Source organism: Thermobia domestica, chromosome 16 (genome assembly GCF_964235325.1).
Source record: "Thermobia domestica chromosome 16, izTheDome1.hap1.1, whole genome shotgun sequence".
NCBI lineage: Eukaryota > Metazoa > Arthropoda > Insecta > Zygentoma > Lepismatidae > Thermobia > Thermobia domestica.
The window spans coordinates 134,781,875-134,806,051 of NC_137469.1; the positions used below are offsets into that span (position 1 = coordinate 134,781,875).

At 34.7% G+C, this 24,177-nt stretch overlaps 1 protein-coding gene across 2 annotated transcripts in view; it reads right to left on the reverse strand.

Annotated features, from left to right (window-relative positions):
- The window catches only part of LOC145673437 (dystrophin-like), a 79,882-nt gene that overhangs the window by 41,103 nt on the left and 14,602 nt on the right, over positions 1 to 24,177 (reverse strand). For both annotated transcript variants that reach the window (XM_081743140.1, XM_081743141.1), the window contains exons 3-7: positions 23,376 to 23,512; positions 17,307 to 17,514; positions 13,431 to 13,674; positions 7,409 to 7,520; positions 2,525 to 2,691 (exon numbers count right to left, since the gene is read on the reverse strand). In XM_081743140.1, coding sequence (XP_081599266.1) covers positions 2,525 to 2,691; positions 7,409 to 7,520; positions 13,431 to 13,674; positions 17,307 to 17,514; positions 23,376 to 23,512 — 868 coding nt within the window. The remainder of the gene's footprint in view (positions 1 to 2,524; positions 2,692 to 7,408; positions 7,521 to 13,430; positions 13,675 to 17,306; positions 17,515 to 23,375; positions 23,513 to 24,177) is intronic.

Here is a 24,177-nt window from a genome sequence, read left to right on the forward strand (position 1 = left end):
TCTCGAGATATTTAGGTTATTATCAATCCCCGGTAAAGTACATGATATTTCTTTTCTTTTCTTTTTTTCTTTTTTTTTTTTTTTTTTGTGATTACAGCGCCACCTAGGTAAATAACGGAAAGTACTTTAAATAAAATGCGTACTTTCGGTCGCAAAATCAAAATCTGCAATAAAAATAGCGGGTTTCTATCTGAAATTTTAAGTTGGCCCCAGGGCCTATGATGGGACCCCTGGGGGCAATTGTTCACAGAATTTTATAGGCCTATGACATGGGCACATTCTTCCATCACTAGATTTGTCACATTTTTTGTCATTTCAGAAATATTTTAGGTCTCAAAGTTCGGAGACGTCGCGTCGGTACGATGATAATCATTTTTTGCGATTACAGCGCCATCTAGTAGAACAACGAAAAGGCGCTTCAAGTAAAAGTTGCTTAGTTTCAGTCCCATAATTAGAATCTGCAATAAAAATAGTGGGTTTCTATTTGAAATTTTCAAGTTGACCCCTGGGGCCCTATGCTAGGACTCCTGGGGGCACTTGTTGTTCACAGAATTGTATAGGCCCCTGACATGGGTACGTTCTTGCGTAACTGGATTTGTCACATTTATGTCATTTCGGAAATATCTCAGATCGCAAAATTAGGGGACGTCGCTTCGATGATATTCATTTTTTGCGATTACAGCGCCATCTAGAAAGATAACGAAAAAGTACTTCCAGCAAAAGTTGCTTATTTTTGGTTGCAGAATCCTAATCTGCAATAAAAATAGGCGGTTTCTTTTTAAAATTTTAAAGTTGCTCTCTCCTCTCCCCGTTAGGGAGGGGGGCAGCTTCAGTTCATGTTAGTTAAATAGATCTTTTTAAAATATTGGATACGTGTTTCACGGTTTTTGAATCTCAAGTGTATTTCTCGAGATATTCCACTGTCCCAACCTTTTTGTTACATACTATATATATATATAAAGAAAGAGAGAGTGTGTGTGATTTGAAACAAAACGAATCAATGACATTATTCATGATTGGGAAGCCTAAAAGAAAGTATACATCATATTGCATCAAAATTGAAGCATTGTTGTAAAGTTATCAAAGAACATTATTTTCTTAGTATATTATTTGAATAATGAGACTTGAAAGTTTCTGGAACTTATATTTTTTACCAACTCATCCTTGAACCACAACCATTGGCGATGAATGGGATACCATACAGAAAACATTTTATCGAATTCAAATCATATTTAGGTAGTTTTTTTCTTTTTTTCTTTTTTTTTTTTTTTTTACGTGAAAACTTCTAGCATGGGGAGGATTTTATTCTTTTATTTTTGAAAGACTCTTGCAACATCAAACAGTAAGGTTATTTTCAAAGATTGAAGAAAGGCATGTAGCTGTCACGTTTCATTAAAATCGAGTAAGTTTTACGAGAGTTATGGTTCCACAGACACACACACAAATACTGGTTAAGTCAATTGGTAGACACTTGCTATTTTCGTTTGAATTATGTCTATATTTCGGATGTAAATTTATTTTTATGTTTTATTAATAGTAATCTTACTTTCCATCTAGAATCCTACTTGTAACATTATATTATTACCTTAGAAAAAATAAGAAAAACCTAACAGAATGAAACCATATCTGAAACTCTAATACTACAGTAAATTTCTGTTTCTTCGAGAGAGAGAGAAAAACAAACAAACTTGATGAAGACTCGAACATGAATCAGTTGATTGGTAGATTAGAACGTTACTCACTAGGTTATATACTCACGTATTTCATTCCTGCTATAAATATTCAAGTGATTTTAACGTTTCTGTTGTGTGGTATAACAATGTTTCTGTTTTCCCTTTATGTTACACTAATTGTGTTATGTATATTGTGTAAACTGCATTTGCAAACGTATTATATTTTATTTTATCAGGATATACAGCTTTAAAAAGTTTCAGTAAGTTCAATTATATTATTAAGCGAACTATTTTCTCATAATACTTAAATAACGCAATACAACATAAGTATTAAACTGACACAAATAATGCACCAATTTCAAAATCATTTATTTGTCATGGGTGAAAATCAATTTTCGAGACCAAAATTAAGAATCATAAGTTGTTTAATACGGAGATTGCTAACAATATTTTTGTAAAAAAGCTATTGGTTAGTTATATATAATTTTAGTTATAACATGATTTATACTTATGTTCAAACTAAGCGAGTTCCAGACTGGTTTACTGTTACTATTATGTTTCTAATTATAGAATATTGTTTCTTTTCATGTTTTGTTATCAAAACCAATAAAAACGTAGCCCTCATCCCTTTCTAAAAACCAAAAACTTCAGTAGGTACACGCAGTAACAAGTTTTGTTCCTTGCGTTCATTAGGCTGATACCTAAGATATTGTATATCCTCGTGCTCTATTGGGTGATGAATTAGATTAAGAAATGTCAATCAGTGAAACTAGTCCGCTATACATAAAACAAACTTGAACTATGCTTATCAATGCGTAACAAAAAAATACGCTATTTCAAAACGTACTTACCTCTCGACAGTATTCTTGCATTGGGTGCTTTAGTTTATGTCTTTTACTTAGTTTTCCCGTGAAGAAACACTGTTGGCACATGTCATACCTTAAACACTGTAAGCATCGATATCGCAAACCATGGATTGGATACACCTTGCATACAGCACATTTTACAGAATGACTAACTGCAAGAAGTATGTGTAAAAACGAAATAAAATGATTGCTATCTCTACTCATGCTAATAAAACTGAAATACATACATATATTACACAGAGGAAAGAAGGAAAATAAACTACGTCGATTGTGAATAAAAAGAACAGTGGCGTGCACAGAAACCATTTGAAGAAAATAATAATAATAATAAAACAGAAGATCTTGGTAATACTTCGCCTCGATGCGTGGGACACTTGTAGAGCAGTCAAGATTAAAACTGAGTAAACTGTTAAATAAGATGGGGAAGGATCTGGACACAAGCACTATGATTTATGTTCAAAAATCAAGTAATTAACTATTAACTTACTTAGACAATGTGGTATATTGTTGGTAGATTCTGCTTATGGAAGTGTATCATGTTTTCATATTATTTCTATCATGTTTCTCAAATCAGTGCATTCTGACACGCATACAATACATAAACATAAATTAAAAACAGTACGAATTATAACATACATACGTATGCGTGCTAAAGTGCGTGACTGAATCTTGGCCTTACAACTATTAGAATGTAATGTCAAGAATAGTAACGAAATATTTGCAAAGTAGTAACGAAATATTGTAAAGTAGTAACGAAATATTTGCAATGTTTTAGTTGTTAATATTACATCTCCACCAAACTGTCTCTTTAGGAGGTTAAACTGTACCTCTTGGAGCATGTTTGTTATTTTTTAAAACCTGTTTGTTGGAAATTGGTGGGACAATCTACAATTTCATTTGTTCTCATGGTTAGATAGTATTATTCTCAAAACAACTGCATATGTCTTACTTTAAAGCCTCGGTAGCAATGAAATTTATTAATCGTTCTGTCATCAACGCTTATTTGTGCTTTACTTGAAGTGATGTTATCCACATTTTGTGCTAGTGCACCGGTAAGGTTTAATAGTGTCGTTAGATACGTGACATGTAACACTGACCTACTGGAACTAGCAATCACGTCTATCCTCGTCAAGAAGCGCAATGAATTGTGTAATTATATCTTGGTACACAACACTGCTCACTGTAGTTTCAAAGAAAACGGGCCACACTATACGTTGACGTGATACGGCACACCGAACTCCAATTTTTTAAGATTGTAAGGAGATTTCGTGTACCATATATGGATTTTCAGTTGACCAAATTCGAATGTTTTGTCTGTTCACGTAACCACTAAGGTGAAACCATGCGTCATTAGTGAAGACATCATAGTTAAGCTCTGCAATTCCATGACTGTCAACTAATGAGCGAAACTATGTACACTACACTATGCGCTTATCTTTATCCAGCTCGTTCAATTTCTGAAAATTGCGAACACGAGGTATAACCCTTTTATCGCTCTCTAAGCACTTCCATATGAAATCTGAAAGTGCCCTGATAGTCTCGTCAAGCTTCTTGAGAGCGAACTCTGCATTACATTTTTAATCTCAGCGAAAATGGACGGTCACCTGGTTCTCTTCCTGTCTACAACATATCCACAAGCTCTAAAACAGGTGATTAATCTCGTAATAGTTAGGCACTGCCACATTAGGATATTTCCTTCGAAATTTGTCTGCAACACGTGCATAAGAATATCCACTGGTAAAATAATGTTCAGCAATGAAAACTCTTTGCTTTTGGCAAAACATGTTCAGCAAGGAACACAAAGCATTAATGCAAGCACCGTGTGCAAGACACACATCTCAATCGCGTCTAGGTATGTTGTTAATACCCATGGTGCCATTTTGCGGTAGCTGAGGGAACTTTTCAACTATAACACTATTTATAGGCAATTAAATTTGGTCGAAAGGTTGCTCATGTACAGACTTTCTAGCGAATTTAATAGACTTCCATTTATAACACACAGCTTTACCCCTAAAACAATTTTCAAACCTGCATTGTGCAAAATTAAGTTGTAAATATTGTTATGTAAATAATTGTTAATGTTTTGTTGATAATTTCTTTAATTACTGTTACAGGTCTTACTTTTTTTCTGTTACACGTTTCTGTGTAAAATGTCAACATACTGCAACCGGAATTATTCTTATATATAAATAAATAAGTAAAAATATGTATGGAACAAAATGTTTTCAAGACACTGATTTGATAACGAAGGAAACATCCGAAATCCATAAAACAATTACGCATAGCAAACACCTTAATCTCGAAATACTTATTTCAAAAATAGTAGGTCCATAATTACAATGGAACCTTTCTGAACTACTACTTCTTTACGCTGACCACCACTCATTATAATCGATTTTTACTGGAAAGGGTTTTATTTTCATGAAAACAATGTACACTAGGCCCTCTTTATGCCGACCACCCCTACTCTGGACCGACGACCACTAATGTTACAAGAAATTTTTTGTCAGTCTCTTTAAAGACGACTACAATTATGTTTCAAGTGAGATATCTGAAGTGTTAATAAACAGTATCAACTACCAATGGAGCATGTGGTTGAAGTCTGGGAAGTATACTTGGTGTGTTGTTGAGATTGGGGAATAGTTGAGCATTCATGTAAAACAAATTTCCAAAGTGATGCTTCTGATACCTCAAGAAAATTACCAACTTTGCTCTTCAAAATATGTCAAAATGAAGTGTATCAGCGAAAAGAATATAATTCTAGAAATTTTCAGAAATTGACTGACACTATCCTATAAACAGAACTAACTCCGGTTAACTTTTTTTTCTTTTAAGGAACAGTTTTTATTCTCTTTTTCATTTTACGCCCTGTTCAACTTACGATAGGATTTGTGAAGTACTCTGAGCTTGGAAATTAGTCAAATGCTTTACAACAATTTGGTAGGCTGCCTCTAAAATATATATATATATCAGGCTTTCCAATGCTAATGAAAAAATATATAGGAAATCACGACGAAAAAATATAGGAGGTTTCGTGAAGCTATGAAAAGAGAACATTTCAATAATTTCCTGGGACATTTTCAAAGAACATTTTGAAAGAACAAGGAACAAAGAAACTCATATAACAATATTTCTACCTACTGCAAGGAATATTTCAATTATATAATAGGTAGAAATAAATAAATTAAATAAAAAATCACATGGAAATTACACCAATTGTTATATGAACATACATTCCACTCTAAATATAACTACAGACCGCGCGCCACGAGAAAACTCTATACAGAGGGGTGACGGGGTAAAGAGAGGTACGAAGGTCAACGGCACACAGTTTTTTCCAAATATGACGAAAATATTTTTTGTTCCATTTTGTAGGTATGTGAATATTTTTTGCACTAACTGTATATTGTTTGGGGTAATTATCTTTAAACAATAAGCAGGAAAGGACAAAACACAGAAGAGTCTCCATTCAATCACCCTACTGTAGAGGAAAAAAAGACCCTCCAACCACTCACACCTTATTTCCTTATGTTATTTTCACAAGTGGAAGTAGCAATGCCACAAAAATATAGGAAGTTTCGTTAAAAGGTAAGAAATATAGGAGTTTATAGGAAGAGACGCAAATATAGAGGAAAATAGGAAATATAGGAGCATTGGAAAGCCTGATTGATTGATTGATTGATCTATCCATCTATCTATTTATCTATCTATCTATCTAGCTATATATATATTAAAGGAAAACAAAGCAACAAACACCACAATAGTCCTACAATTGAACTGTGGTCTCCCCTTATTTGAATTTACTGCCTGATTTGGAGCTCCTTGGTAAATTATTTAACTCTATAATGATTGATTGTTGTTGCAAATGTCAGGTAGTTTCACTGAATAATTCAGAAAATTGTAGAAAAATTAATGCAATGCACTGATTTAAGATTCTCGACAGTGGGAAGGTGCTCATGTTTTGCGAAAAGAAACATGGACAAAAAGATGCATGATAATTTACTTAGGTTAACAATTTTGCCGTTAGATAAATCGTAAATAAATGACTTAGGAAAACGTTCGATTACACCATCATTTTGTTCAGCAGGGCAACTATGCTGAACTTTTATTTTATGTCCTTTTACTTCAGCAGGCTCAATTGATTGGGTTTTATTCATTTATCACACGGAATATGTTTCATGGTTATGGATTACAGAACAAATGCAAGTAAATGATGATAGAATAAAAAAAAAAGTAGAAAAGGAGAGAATTTCAAGAACAAAACACAGACACAATGTAGTCAACTGTCAACTATAAACTCACACGGCCTTATGCAGAGTCGTTTTGACGTATGATTAGCGTATGAAAGGCCTGAAAGCGTTTTGACGTATGAAAGGCCTGACTACTGCAGAAAACATGTTAATCGACCTCTTTAGTATGGTACTAATCACGTGTTAGAACGATTCTGCATATGGCCCACAATGTTTAACTGAGATCGAACCACAGACCTTTAGCACATAAAGTAAGTGCTCTAATTGAACCACAGTGTCCCCCCAATTTATTTCACGTTACAAAATTTACTAACTGTTACTACGAGTGGTAAATGTGACAGACAATTCATGTAATGTAAAGTGGTATAACATTGAGTGATTTCGAGTGTCCCACTTTCTCAAGTTATCACACAACTTACGTATTACTCAAAGAAAATAGACAAACTAGTATACAATTACAATCATACAAAAACATACAGTGAAAGCATGTATGAGTCAAAATAAAATGCATAAATAAAATAAAAAATGTATCAACATGCAGAAGTGCATGACAAATGTGTACGTTATAAGATATATCTACAAACACTCATGTTCATATTATATAACACATATAACTTACCTCCTTCTGCCGCCTTCATTCGATATAGAGTGGATAACCACACCAACAACTGTGGTTCATGCAACAACCAACCAATGAAGGTTTCTTCTGTGCTCCCTAAGGTTCCTTGAGTCTAAAACACACAAGTAAATAAGTAAAATAATTATGCATCGCACACTTATATGGCATGTTTAAACTTTAAAAAATACCATTGTGTTTAAGAGCATTCAACAAACACTAAAAAAGGAGCTCGTCAAGTATTTTAAAGGTACAAGGGATAATGAGTGTTTATCAACAAAATGCGCATTTGTAGGTATTCCTGATTTAATTTATTAATCATGTTGTAGACCATATTGCAGTATATTTAAACAAAATGGAATAGAACTTGTCAATGCTTAAAGCAGATGCAATATTTCTGTTTTCATAACTCTCTTATTTAACAGTAGTTTGCACATTAAGTTGGCTGATTATCTTTTACATAACTAGTTAGTTTATTATACAATTTTACACCTATAAAACTACTTTCCAATGTATATATTCGGCTGATAAATTCTCACGTATAGTAAAGTTGTGAGAGTTATTTCGTTTCTTTTAATATGTATTGTATAAATGACCGCGTGAAATTTTACGTAATTTGATAGGTTCAAAATCAGTGATGATAGTTTCCTACAGCTTGTGCGTTCAGGTGAGTTTCTGATAATTCTTATTATATGGTTTCGTTCAGTGGTCGAAGTGAGATGGTGTGCGGTGGTATGCCATACCGTCTCTGGTTTTTCAATGATTAAAACATACCATCACTGGAAAGTAGATGCTAAATATCTTTAATAAATCCATTTTTATACACAGCAATTGACGACTGGCTTTGCACGAAAAAAGATTTTATTTCTTATGTACAAATAATTTCTAAGTTGACAACACCGACATTTTTTTTTTTTTATATCTTTCCCCTATCTTTTGTTTTTAAAATGAAGTCTCTTCAAAGAAGTTCATTTAATTTATATTTTGATGTGCCATATTGAATTGTTTGTTTCTTATGTATGCGTGTGTCTTCTTGCCTTAATGCATATAAATACTTTGTTTTGAGCATGGGCGAATTTATGGTTGTCTACTGTGGGGGGAAGACCTTCTGGGGGTTTGGAATACCACACAGTCGAATGGGGAAACTTGAAGTTTTCCCGAAGGAAATTGTTAATATCCTCATTCGGTTTTTGAGTATTTTCGTGTATAATTCTCTATAGTACAACATAAGGGAATATTTTAAATATTTTTAAAAAGTTGTTGGCGGGGGATCAAAGTCTCTCCATATTCCCTCCCCCGTTACTACAGAGAAGCTCTCCAATGGTTTTCAGACATTATGCAAATAGAAATGCAATGTGTTAGGCAACATGCCCTCACTGCATTTCAACATTTAGATACCCGGTATGTCTAGTCAAAATCGTAATAAAACACACTGCCCTTGCTTTTTTTTTTCCACTTTGAACACTGGTTTCGTTGTTTGAATAGACCTTGATGTTGCGGTGAAGATCGTCAGGAGATAATGCCGTATTTAATATGAGAATAGAGTGAGGCAGAGCAAAGAGACGTAACAGATTGCATATTAAGGATTAGAGAAGTATTACGTACGTAGCCTGATATAGTATTCAGCTTGGTTTGCCTTTGTGCTTTTGCCATGACAATTTCTTATTTATATACAAGCAAAAAGCTTAACTGTTAGCAGCAGCAAATTATTCTTCTAAGAAAAAGGAGGGAAACTTAACAAAGTATTGCATATATATTCTTGCAAACTATATTATTTAGTCACCATTACTATTATATTATCAATAAAAAATATTATTTTCTACATTAATGGGTAACTCATGAAGATACAAAGATTACACTGTTCAACACTGAATTTCTTTCCTGTAAACTAATAGGTGATTCTTAAAGATTTTTTTCTGCTGAATCTGAAAATAATATCCATTTTTGCGTATCAGGTCTCAGTTACTGGAAAAATGGGGAAATGTAGTTAAAATTTTCTATTTTGTGGAACTATTTCGGGGAAATATATATTTTAAAAACTTTATTATAATAATGTTTTATATGTATATATTTCAGACACTATACATTATTCATACATCTTGATGTATAAAATGCAAGCCTTTATTAATATAAAACGCATGACTACCCCTTCTCACACACAAAAGGTAAAGAAATTTGGCGGAAAAAGTGGAAAATTGGACGTCGGAAAGAAATTTCCCCACATAGACCTGGCAACACCGGATGACGGTGAAACAACTGACTATCAATATTTACTTTTTGCTTGTTGGTGTGGTGAGCTTTATTTCCTCTTGAATGCTATAGCAGACAAAGAACATTGAAAGGTGTGTTTTTGTGACCCGTAACGGGTAGATGTTTCATTGTAAAGTAGTTAACATTTGGAAACGTTTGGTATTGTGAAATTAAGTGTTACAATTTTGAAAATGCCTAGGAAATGTAAGAATCATCGTGACAATTTCTGTTATGTGTGTGGGCGAATAACTCCAAAACAGAAACTCACCAAGATAACGCCTATTGTTAAGAAAGCATACGAACTGTATTTCTCATCAAAGGTCGACGTAGGGAAGCCCTGGGCACCGAAATTTTGTTGTAAATCCTGTGCTGTGAATCTAAGGGGGTGGTTACGTGGTTCTCATAAGTGTATGCCATTTGCTACACCAATGTTATGGTTTGAATCACATGATCACTTACATGACTGTTACTTTTGTCTTTCAAATGTAAAGGGAATAACGTCCAAAGGTAAAAAGTCGGTTCAATACCCAAATCTACAATCAGCTAGAAGACCCATCCCACATGGCGAAGGTTTTCCTGTGCCTGTGCCGCCAGCAGTATGGACAGTAGACAGTAGTGATGATGAGAATGAATGTTGTGTGAGTAGTGAGAATGAAGATCCTACATACAGTGAACGTGTCACAGAACCACATTTGATAACTCAAGAGGAACTGAACGACCTTGTTAGAGACTTGAACTTACCCAAACAAAAAGCTGAGCTTCTAGCTTCAAGACTGCAAGGTTGGAACCTTCTTCAAAAAGGAACCAAAGTTACATTCTACCGTGAAAGACAACATGACTTTCTTAAATTTTACAGCAGTAGTGATGACTGCATATATTGTACTGACGTTGTAGGACTGATGCAGGCATTACAAATACCGTATAAAATTGATGAGTGGCGGTTATTCTTGGACTCGTCGAAAGCAAGCATGAAGTGTGTTCTCCTCCACAACGGTAATACTTACCCTTCGATTCCAATTGGATATTCCGTAAACCTGAAGGAAACTTACCAAAATTTGAAACTCCTTTTGCAAAAAGTGAGGTATGATGAGCATAAGTGGAACATATGTGGGGACCTGAAGGTGATTGGTTTGGTGTTAGGGTTACAGTTAGGCTACACAAAGTACTGCTGTTTTCTTTGTGAGTGGGACAGTAGAGCCAGGGAAATGCACTACATACAACGAGAATGGCCTACCCGTGCATCCCTCACTCCTGGAGTTAAGAATGTGAAAGAGAAACCTCTTGTAGACCCCAAGAAGATTTTTTTGCCTCCCCTCCACATTAAATTAGGGCTTATGAAGGTATTTGTTAAAGGGTTGGAAAAGGAAGGACAAGGATTTAAGTATATTCAGACAAAGTTCCCAAACATCTCAGATGCTAAACTAAAAGAAGGTGTGTTCATTGGTCCCCAGATACGCCAATTGATGAAAGATGACGTATTCGATGGAAAACTAACTGAAGTGGAGAGGAAAACCTGGAATTCTCTTAAGAGTGTTTCAGAAAACTTTTTAGGAAACAACAAAAGTGCGAACTATGCGCAACTAGTTGAGGAGTTGTTGTCAAACTTACACACTATGGGGTGCAATATGTCGCTGAAAGTGCATTTTCTACATAGTCACCTGTCTTTCTTTCCCGAAAACCTAGGAGATGTGTCTGATGAGCATGGTGAGAGGTTTCATCAATCAATTCAGATCCTGGAGCAGCGATACAAAGGGAAATCTGGTGTTTCAATGCTCGCAGACTACTGCTGGACATTGGCCCGTGATACTGTCCCCACATCACACAAGAGGAAATCTTCGTAGGTATTTCGTTTCTTACGATGTCTCAATCTATCTCTACGTTTTAATCAAAAGATGACTTTTGTTTGGGTGGCAATGTATAAAGGCATTTCAAATCCAAATGTGGAATTTTAGTGTTTTTTAAACTTTATTTTAGTTTATTGTTAATGAAAAACTCCATGAAATACTAATGTATAAGCATTCTTTTATCTTTGTGATATCCAGATATGCCATGCTTACATTTTTTTTAAAAAATGGTTTCTATTGTACATAAAAGTAATAATATTATTAAAATGCATAAATTCACCAAATATAGAGTTTGATTCTAACTTTCATTTAAACATTTCTCAAAAGGTAGACCTGATACAGCATATCTGACTTCAGATTCGTGATCAGCAGGTCAGAAACCATAAAGAACACCTACTTTCGTTTTGGAAAGAAAAAAAAAGTTAAAATTTGTAGAACAGTGTTATAGATCCTAGAACTCCTCTCTGTAGATCACTTTTACTATTTATTTGTTCATGGCTTAGTTTGCTCAGAATTCTGGTGATATCGCAAGAAAACTGCATAGACATGATTTTAACCACTACAAACCAATTCTCTGATTACTGCACTTTTCTAGTTTACTAACGAATATACGAGGGGGTACCTAAAAAAGACTGGAAACATAGTATTGAGCGGATTACCGATGTAGTTTCGGCTTATGCCGCTAGATGCCATTAGTATGGAATGTCTTGCATCAATCTGCAAGTTGGCATTATTCTGTGCTGAGCGGTTCGTTCGTAGTGTTGCGTTGTTTGTGGTGCTGCGGCAAGAATCTGACGATTTCTGATTGATTTGTTGATATTAATGGACAACAAGAAACAAAGGATATGTGTTAAATTTTGCTTTTTGTTGGGAAAACTGCACCTGAGACCGATGTTATGCTTCGCCAAGCTTTTCTTGATGCTGCTTTGAGAAAGACATAAGTTTAAGAGTAGTTTTCTCGCTTCAAACATGGCGACACAGAATTGAAGACTTGACACGTCCTGGGAATCCCTCGATAGGAAGAAATGAAGAAAACATTGGAAAAGTTCGATGTGTGATTACTGAAGATCGTCGAAAGATCATCGTGCAAATTTGCCAGTGCATTTTAACTGACAATTTGAAGATGAGACGGGTTTTCGCGAAATTTGTGCCTCGCTTGCTGTCAGAGGAGCAGAGAGACATTAGAGTGAATATTTGTCGTGGCACGAAGACTGAACTCCACAATGTCCCAAATGTTCTCACAAGAATTGTGATTAGGGATAATTCCTGGTGCTACAGATACAATCTGAATCAAAACAAACATCCAGCCAATGGAAAACTCTAAATTCACCATGTCCAACGAAAGCATCTCAACAATCAATCAGAAATCTCCATACTCTTGCCGCAGCATTACAAACAATGCATTACTACGAACGAACTACTCACTACAGCAAAATGCCAACTTGCAGATTGATGCAAGATATCCCATACTAACGACACCCAGCGGTACGAGCCGCAACTACATCGGTAATCCGCTCAATATTGTTTCCACTTTTTTTTTGGGGGGGGGGGTACGCCCTCGTATACTGATTTACACTACCTGAAGTCTTTGCAAAATCAGAAAAAATGTTTATAGAGTGGACCTGGTAATCAATAGCTGCTACTGTTATCTTCATGGGTTTATATATCACATTAATTATTGATTTTAACTTTTGTGAACCATGTTGTGATTTCAAGATTATGTCTTGTTCACTGATGAAACTTAGGAGCTATTTTTCAACAAATTTTGAAAAATTATATGGTAGTTTCGACTGAGAGTTTCAATTCTTTCTTTGAGTAAATAACTCACTGATAATTACTAATATCAGCGAGTTAACATACACACGTTTCTTTTAAAAGATTCTGATAAATTCCTGCGGTCATACTTACATTTACATTCAACATTTACTTACCTGTTTAAAACAACTCTCCATTGTAGCACCAATGAGAGAAGAACCAAAGGAAAGTGACTCCGACAAATATTCTGTCAGCTGAGTTAGATTCTTTAATAAGCATTCAAGCTTTCTTCTAGTAATGCAGTTATTATGATCTGCTAACTGTCGGAAGAAATATTGGTACTTTTCTTGAAGCCTTCCTGCACTAAGGACTGCAAGTATTAATTTAGCAGAGATTACTTGAAGAATCCCTCTCCGCTTCCTGAAAAATACATTCCCATTTCTAAATTTCTTCACCAGTACTGCACAAAGTTATATCAATTTGCATTATATTAAATACAATCTTTTACAAATTTTATCTACCGATCTATTTTTCTTCTTTCATTTCTTTTCCCGGCAGTGTAAGTGGCGTAGTTCCACAATAGGAAACCTTAGGAAATCACACTTAAATTTTTTGTTTTTCTGTTAAATGTGATTTCACTATTAATGCTTTACTTTATGTTTTTACAATTAAATTTGAATCAACTTATATCTTGTTTCAGATCATGAGTGATCTTTGTGGTGTATAAAATGTCACCGCCAAAGGTTATCAACACGAACCTACCTGGAATAGATCGCCAAACAACTGAACATAGAAAATCAACCTCTCCATGTTTTTAGGCAATAGGGTCATTCCATGTCAAGTGGACCAATGGTCCCCACTTCATCATCCGATTTTTTTCAAATTTTGTACAAATGTTACCTGCCACCAACAATGAAGAATGGTCAATTTTGAGTTGAATATCTGTATTGGTTGCGGTAATGCGGGCGTTTCCAAAATGGCTCCTGTCTCAGCAACAACGAGTAGCAAACGTCTTCTTCCATTTTAAAGTGCTTGCCATTTTGGAAGCTCCGATAACCTTCGAAATTTGTTTCTTAGGAGAACTTTTAGAGTCAGTTGGTCAAATTCCCTTGCGGGTTCAGAATTTGTACAATAAATTAACAAAGTTGGCTAAAAAGTGTGTGCACGTTTCATGTGTGAAATATCTACACCCCATTAAGTTCTTTCTTTTAACACAACAGCTGTTTTTGTATCAATGACTCGTAGTTTTTTCTGGGGGGGGAGGGGGGGCAGTGTTGATTTATGGTAATCGAACGGGTTGCAACAGTGGAGTTGAAGGTCTTCATATTTAGCCAGTAGCAGTTGTTCATTGTGAATATATATAGATGCATCATCTGGTAGTACTTCATACCCTATTCGCATAAATAATAATTATCTCTGTTCTGTAAAGTCTGCACACATTTTAAACGTAACACTTCTAAGAAACCTTTTGCTGTGGCATGCAGAGCCTTCATTTTCCCCTATAGTACAATCTGGAACACCAATATCGCTTGATGTGGCTCTATTATCTGCAAGAGAAAATTTCTTAATGTAACTTGATAACAAAGAGCGAAGGTTGAATAAAATTACCACTTGCATAGATATACTATAGAAATTAAGTCTGTGGTTTTTTGTGAACTGATCTAGAATATAACTTACGACCAGCCAAAAATCAAACAAGGCACCAACACCAAAATTCATTCCTCATTACATCAAGATATGCTCTTTGAATTGGTTACGGTTGCAAGTTGATGCAAGGTTTGGAACATGGTCATTTTTGGGTAACAAAAAGGTTCATTTTTCGCATACTTTCATTTTGCGCATTTCTAAGGCCACATATCCCTTAAACCATATGCGCTAAAGGGTAAACATTTTATCTATTCTAAAGTAAGTATCATGTTATGGTTTGTCTCTTTCAGATATCAATCTACTGACTAGACTTCATACAACTTTATGGGTTGTAAATATTTCGCACATGAAACGTGCACACATTTTTTTTTTTTTTTTTTTTTTTAGTCAAATTTGTTAATTTATTGTGCAAATTCTGAAAACCCAAGGGAATTCTGAAACCCTACTGACTACCCCATCTACTCTAAAAGTTCTCCTAGGAAATCAATTTTGAAGGTTGTCAGAGCTTCCAGTTCAAAATAGCAAGCACTTTAAAATGGAAGAAGACGTTTGCTACTCGTTGTTGCTGAGACAGGAGCCATTTTGAGGACGCCCTACTACCGCAACCAATACAGATCTTCAACTCAAAACTGACCATTCTTCATTGTTGGTGGCAGATAACATTTGTACAAAATTTGAAACAAATGCGATGGTGGAGTGGGAACTTTTTTCAAAATTGGTCCACTTGACATGGAATGACCCAATAGGAGATTCCGAAAAAAGAAGTGGTGATGAAGAACAAGGCGGGTCGATCTCGTACTACGTCGCTATTTATCGATTGCAACATTGGGAAACGAAATATTCAGTTTAACACATGATAAATGAGAGTAAATAATGACCAAAGAGACAGGATGCTGTTGTATGAACTGGGATCAAATGAGAAATATTTTGTATCAGAGATGACCGTTCTTCACCACAACTTTAGTAAACGAAACATCACGCACAGTTCTACGATCTTCTTGGACCGCTACTCCTCACTGTAGGATTCTTCACCATTTTTTGGGCTTTGAAAAAAAAAAAAAAAAAAAAAAAAAAAAAAAAAAAAAAAAGTTTAATATGAAGTATCTCCCACTCATTTCAATGAAGTAACGGCTGTAGAAGATAATCAAATTAAGACAGGACTGATGAATGGTAGTTCAGAAAACGCATTTTCTGACCTGCTGGAAGAATTTTCTCATTCCGTGCAAGAAAACAGATTGTGTTTAGGTTTTTCATTTTCTCTAGAGTTGCCTTGTTCTTAATCCTACGTACCTCCAGTTCATTACTAATTAACTCTTGATATGAACTTGGAAATCTTGTCTGAATACGTTCTTCAACAGATTTTAAACTAAATTCACTGACGTAAATTAGTGGTCTCTCTTTCTGAAGCAGCTTTAAAGGTTTCTCGACCCATGCATTAGAAAACAGAAGTGCTAATATTTCTCAAAGGAGAATCTTTTACACACTTCAATACTAATTTACACCTAACATTTTGTCCTGTTTGAGAAAAACTAATATTATTACTGTTACTATTATTTTATTGTTCTTAGCCTAATTATTTTATTAGGTAGCAGTTAGGATCAAGATCAACTACCGTATTTCAACAAAAATGCAGCGTAAACTGCATGAAAATACTACTTGCTAAAATTTATTTCTGATTGAAAAGTAGGACAACTTGAATCTCTGTTGTTCGGTGTTAGTATGGACTCACATACAATGATGTCCCTTATTACATCCTCATTTATGAACCCAGATGGTTTATGAACTATGAAGCTGATCGCTGATAATCCGAAGTGAAAATATATGTGCTTCTTAATGTAAGATGTAAGGCTTTTAATTCCCCACACATTTTTGATTTTATAAATAAATGTTTGCACTTCAAAAGCAAATTACGGCCTTTACTCTTTAACTAGTATAAAACATTGTCGGATAATAGCTGTAGCACTTTAATAACAATAGAAAATTGTAACAATGTTAAGTATACTTCGGACACAATCTTAGCGTACATGTAAGTAAATCTTTTGATATTTTTCAATTTCATATCCGTTGGAAACATGTTAAAATTTAAGGTCAATTGACTGAAACCAAGCATTTATACAATTTCAATGACTTAGAAGGGTATACAGAATAGCAGATTCAAAGCGAAAAGATTTAACAGTAATCAAGCCGTATTTCTTTTATGCTACAAAAAGAAGCAATTGAAATTTCCGTACAAATCGCAGAAACTGTTTTCAACATTGACACATAAATATAGTACAATTTTTATTATTTCATCCAAGAGTATTTTATAACTAAAACCCAACATCCACGTCTTGAACCATGACTATAGATGATAAATAAATAAATAAATAATACATTAATAAAAAATTAAATATTAAAATACTTACTCATCAAAAACATTTAACAAGAAGTTGATTGTTAATTCAGTTGCCAGATCGACATTCAAAGCATTCTTACTCTCTTTATGAGCAGCAAAAAATATATCTGCCAACACTGCTTCTAATTCTGCACACTCAAGAGTTACTTCGTTCTCTGTTGCCTTCAGTCTATGGTGATCGAAGACGCTTGCTATGATGCCCAACCTCACATCCTTTACTAGAATATGTATAAAACACATGCAGAATTTGTATTAAAGTATAGAATATAGTTAAGAATACTTTTACCCCTTGGTAAATTCTATAACTTAGGTATAAAATCTAACACTAACTTTCATGAATACGCAAAAGAAATATTGCTATGATGTAATTAAATACGCTAGGAGAACCGGACGAAATGTAAAGTTTGAAATGGGATCTGAATCACTATCGATGATCTTCAACTGGAAATCGAATCTTAGATCTCTTGCATCTACGTTAGGTACGTTAGGCATAGGGTGGAAAAGAATCATAATTTTTTGAAAATCATTTTTGTTTCTTTTTTTTTTTTTTATTTAAATCGATTTTTTAAAAATTTAAATCAAGTTTTTCTCCTCGTATAATACAAGTTGCGAACTGAAGAAAAAACATTAGAAATTAATATTAAATGTTAATTATGCAATTTAAGTGAAAGTGTTGGGTTTGAATTTTGAATTGATCTCCAATCATTAACCTATTTCAATTGCACACAATGTTTCTTAAACATTAAGGAATAAGTACAGCAACGTTCATCAACATGACACTTTTTTTTTTCTCACAAAAGTTACTGATATTTGGCAGAAGGATATTAAAAAAAAAAAAAAAAAAAAAAATAGCTTGCGGCACGGAATACATATAAAATACATAAATTTCGCCTAAAGTTTTAAAATCTAAAAAGTTTTTTATTTTTGGAGGGGATCGGATCCCTTTAAATACGCCTCTATTATCTGGGAACAAACAAACAGACGCGCGCACACAAGAATTTTCGTTCTTAAATGTCCATGGTGATTTCCCCGTTGGAATAGTTAATGATTTAAAAACCCTATGTTACGAAGCGAAGAAAGTAGGATTGCCTTGTTACCCGTTCAAAACAGGATTTTTCCCTAATCATCCTCTGCATGATACTCGTTTTCATACTGTGCTGTACATACATTTGAGTCTCGTTGTATTTTGATTATTATCTTCCAAAATCGAAATAACAGAACAGAAACGGGATTTTACTTATTTTCACTTCAAATTAATTTATTTCCGGATTTGATTTAAATCAACGATTTTTACTTAAAAAATCAAGTGATTTAAATCAATACACGCTGATTATAAACTAGACAGCTAGGAAGGCACTAAAATTTAGAAAAAGAAATAAACTTGGTTGGTTGATGCCGGAATTGACCGTGTCGAAGTTGATACCGGAATAAACGGGGTTGACCGTCCCGATCAGCAGCAAAGACGTATACGACACGTGGACCTATAACTTAACAAGGGATTTGAACCACATGAGCTCCGACCGAGAATCGAACCCAGAGAAAAAAAATGAAAAAAAAAATACACGTAGGATCTGAATTGATAACAATTTGATGTAGCTGAAAAACACTCAACGAGAAAGTACATCATAAACCTGAAAGCTACTACATTTTAACACTAATTTTATCACTACAAGTATAATTTCTTATTGGTAAGAACTGCATCTTTCTTAATATTACTCTTCTTTTTGAATGCTACTCATTCTGACTTTGGAACTTTGTATAACTTAAAAATACAATCTGACCAAACCAAACATTTATCAATACTATTCTGTAGCAAAGTTTACGCAATATATCACTGCTTTCATCAGACACAATCTTAAATTACAGCTTTTAAACTTCAGAAAATAATGAAGAAGAGGTTACTTGTGAAATTTATAAGCTGTAATCCAGGCACACAGTCAAAACATCAGCAAAGTTATTTTTCGAGAGAGGCAACTTGAATTCACCTTACATTCATTCATATATACGTAACAACATGCAACTCAATGTTTCAGGAAAGGTTGAGTCCACCCTGGCCAATCTCCAGCTATGAGTCTCCTGTAGCCTTACACTGTATTTTCAAAATGCGTCTGATTAAGACAATAATCTATTACCTAATCTGTAACACAGATTAGTAATAATAAATGATTGTTTTGGTCAGATATTATTATTATTATTTTACTTCCTAATATTATTTCAGTTGTTAACCTAAACAATGCCACATACTCAAGTTATATTCGACTTACGCTGCAAGATGCAATCCAAATTTTCGTGCAAATTGCAAACCGTTTTTTAATGGGATTCCTTCAGAGCTTAAACTCCGACAGTAAATGTTTCTCAGCAAAGTGAAACATAACATTTGATTATAATGATGTGTGTAAGAAGGTGTTCACTAATTATCATGGAACATTCTACAAGGTGAGGCAAAAGTCCAGTACCACCCTTTTATTTTTGAAACGGCTTGGGAAAGATAACAAAACTTTTGGTAAAACTGGGGTGGAGGTGCACCAGATAGTGCCATTTGGCATCATGGCGGCCATCTTGAATTCAGGTCCAATATTTCAAATGGGAAGGGGAGCATGTGACACACGACTTTAGGCTAGAATTTCACCAGAAATACGAATCTGAAATTATTTTTCACGAAACTTTAACCAGTAATGAAATTTCCAGAAAATATTGCATGTAGAATTTACTATGTTCCCCATTCTGTGCTACACATAATGCAAGACGTCTTTTCCAGTTCTGATGGATATGTAATAAACTTCCGGCGTCACAGAGTCACATGCGTGACTGATTCGTTTTTCGAGGTGTCGGAGATCAGTGATTTTTTTTTCTTGATAAACAAGTGCTTTGAGATGGGCCTACAGATAAAGTCTAAAGGTGTCAGGTCGGGCGAACGGGATGGCAGCTCAATTGGCCCTCGACGACCAATCCACTGGCCCGAGAACTGTGCATTCAACCACTCCCTAATGCATATTGAGGAGACGTACCATTTTGTTGGAAAAAAGTAAGTCACCTTCTGGGTTCAGCAGTGGCAGAAACACCTGTTCCTGCAGCATAGCAAGATATCTGTTCGGTCCGATGATACAAGTGTTCCATATCCCACACCACACCATCACCTATTCCGCACCAATTACCTCGAGGCATCTGTCCATGCTGGGTTGTGTCTGACCAATAACGGTAATTATGTTTATTGACCTCGCCGTTCACATGGAACAGTCTCATCACTAAATAACACAATAAGAGGAAACGTGCAATCCTCGTTACACTTCGTCACGTAACGTGTGTGCCGTATTATGTTATTCGTGTTTTTGTTTGTCGTTTCAGTACAAAAAATTCCTTTCATTCCTGATGCCCTATTTGCCGACTTTTTTTTCCATCACACTATACCTCTGTTTGACGAGCCCCATTTGAATTTGGTCGCTAGCGTTCTTGTGTGCAATAATAGTGACATTAGCTGCAGAAAACTGCAACCTGATGGTGTGTTTACTCATTTCAGTTACGATATCTATATCCTGGAGAGAATAGTTTGATATTTGGTGCGAGGAAAGAACGTTACTGCCAAAAATGCTGCAGTTGCAACATATGTCTGGAGCAGACTGGGACTGAAGAAGACAAAATAGATAAAAATTAGTAAGTTCAGCAGCAAGTAAACAATTTTAATAGCAAAGTGTATAAAAAAATAACAGAAATCGAATCGTGTACTGAAGGCATTTTTATCATGAAATGGGAAGTGGCTGGATAACAATATCCAAAATTTTAATAAAAGTGGCAAAAATCTTGGCGCGTGAGGTCGGTGAAACAATACCCCACAAGCAGCAAGCTTCATCTCTTCTCTCAGACAAATGTAAACTACCTTGGGCGGCAAATGCTAATTCTTCTGTTGTATTTTCACTAACGAGGAAATCTTTCTCTTCTTTTCTGGTACGGACAGTTGTTCAAATTCCTTCGGTGGCCTTCCGAGTGTGCTGCAGGATGTTGCCCCTGGTTCTGGATCATCTTGTTACTGTTGAGGTACCAAGCTGACATTGTTATGCAGCCACACTATCTCGTGATAAAAATGCCTTCAGTACAAGGTTCGATTTCTGTCATTTTTGATAAGCTTTTTGATTAAAATTCTTTACTTGCTGCTGAATGTACTAATTTTCATCTGTGTTTGTCTTCTCCAGTCCCAGTCTGCTCCAGACATATGTTGTAACTGCAGCACTTTTGGCAGGTAGGGTTCCTTCCTCACGCCAAATATCTAACCGTTCTCCCCGGGATATAGATATCGTAACTGAAATGATTAAACACATCATAGGTTGCAGTTTTCTGCAGCTAATGTCATTATTATTGCACACAAGAACATTCATTTATGGCACATAAACAAATTTCGAGGTGGATATCTTTATTGTTTTCCCTTAAAATGCAGTATCACATACCATTTTGTACGAACTGCAACTTCCGATGTTGTATGCGTGCTACTTATGGTAAACGCATTTAATTTTTTAGTCAATTTGTATTTCAATCATAGTACATCCCTGCAGCAGTTCTCGATTTCCAATAGTCGAGCAAACGTTCAGCACGATGGGTTAACTTTGACCCTCTAAATCTGCTGTAAGTAATACTTGCTGCTGTATCACAATCCGTCTTTTATATGTCCAAACCCATTTCCCTGCAGAACGTCATATTTTTCTACTGTTGTTTCTGTCATCTGTGATTTCTTTGTGACTCATTACAGGTACAATGAGTGCAATTCCACGCAACTTGATTTTGGACTTTTGCACAGCTAGATTGTACATTTCGCTCAGTCTGCGATGCCATGAAGTATTTTGAGGGTTTATCGTAAGAGACGTGTTTTTATACCATGTGTATTAATACATGGTATGTCACAGAGTTGCTTCGGGTTTCTTTCATGATTCCTACTAACAAAATACCTACTCTGGTTAATCTTTCAGTTGTATATAACACATTTTTAATACATCATTCGATTGTCGAAATATTACTGGGTTACACTGACTTAGAACCAACCCTCGTGTATATATATATTCTTCTTTCTTTTAAACCTTTCTGGGTAGCGAACTGCTAAATAAATTTAAATTTACATTGCAGTTTTGGATAGCATTTTCGATAGGAAGGCAAATAATGTTATACATTACTCTGTTTTAGGCAGACCTGATATAACAAAAATTAACCATTTTGTATATCACACAGAAGTATAATATTGAAAAAACAAACCAGAAAAAGTAGTAACAATTATGATTATTATTAGAAAACAATAATAACTTTTTTTTTTCATTCTCCAAATAATCTGAACTGATAACCAGATTTGAATGTGTCCATATGGAGCTGTTTTATTTTATTAAATACTGAAACTATAATGCCATCAAGAAATGGAGAATTGGAATTACGAAGTGACCTTTCATTTTTATGACAGAAAAAGTAGCTAATTTCACACTAATGTTCGTTTTCTAATTTATATTATAGCCAAATGCTATTAGGATGCAGTTTGTTTCTTCAATTTTTTTTAAATGTTCTCAATCAAACGCCGACATTTCAATGAAAATAAGGAAACATAGCAAACTGGCCAATGTTAGGAATCTACTATATGTCAATTATGAACCCCTTACCAGAGCTTAAAACAACTGAAATGACAGGAAAGCAGAACAAAGTGTACTGTTAAAGCTACATGAGTTTGCTATGGCATAATTTTCGAAAAGTAATTTGACCATTAGAATCTCGTAGGTGGGGGTCTTACATCTTGTAGGCCCATTGAGGTTCTTTATTTCGAGATGCAGTAAAATATCAAAATGCACATTGTCTCTTTGTCATTAATTCTGCGACGAGTCACTAGTAATATGGTGTGTGATTCGTAGTGGATTGGTTTGTTATTGAGAACTTAAATACATCTAGAGGAAAACGGTGGGTTTATGAGGGGCATTTATTACTAACCTTTAATTCTATGTACCATCAAAAGAAATATGTCATGAAAGGAAGACAATTATATACCATATAATTACATATGATGATTATTTAAAAAAAATAAAAATAAATTTAAAAAAGTATTCTATAATACACTTACAATGCAGAGCTTTTTGTAAAACATTCAACTTTGCTGCTGTTCGATACGCTGCATATTTGATACTGTTGCATTCATCCAAAAGTTCTCGTATCCTCTTAAATGCGGGATGATCCCACTGCGTCTTCTTATTCTTATGACTGAAAGGATACAAACTTGCTAATTTGTAGTACACAATTACGTACCCTATTGTTACAATTAGTATATAGTAACTCCTTAGAAATATATTCTATAAAAATACTTGAAAATTAGCAACCACTATGTTTTTATATATGCTCTAGATATAAAAAAGTGGTTGTTAATCATAACAAAAATGTTCCAGACATTATCTGTGTTAGAACTTAATAATTAGTTTCTGATCTGCACGCAGATGGTGAGTGGCAGAAAATTCCGTCACAATTTTACGAATATACAAAATTACGAAAAGAACGTTAGTAACAAAATTTCCCTTTAAAAAAATAAAATAAAATAAAGCAGTGAACATAAATTTCTGTTAACACTTTAAGGGCTAAACTCCAAAAGTACATGTTTTATTCTGAGACCAGCAACGTGCAGTGACCTGCTGAAAAAAAACAATGTGTCCATAAAATACATGCACATGGTGTTTGAAGTGTTCATAAAGTAAATGACAAAGTGCAACATTATATATGTAAAGTAAATAACGTAATGTTCGAAATGAAATGAAATCGTTGAGTTTTATGTCCCATAGTCACGTCATGTAGGCTAAAAGAGGTGATGAGAATGAATGAAATCGTGGAATGAAGGAAGTGGGAGGAAACGGAAGAACCCCGAGAAAATCCACGCA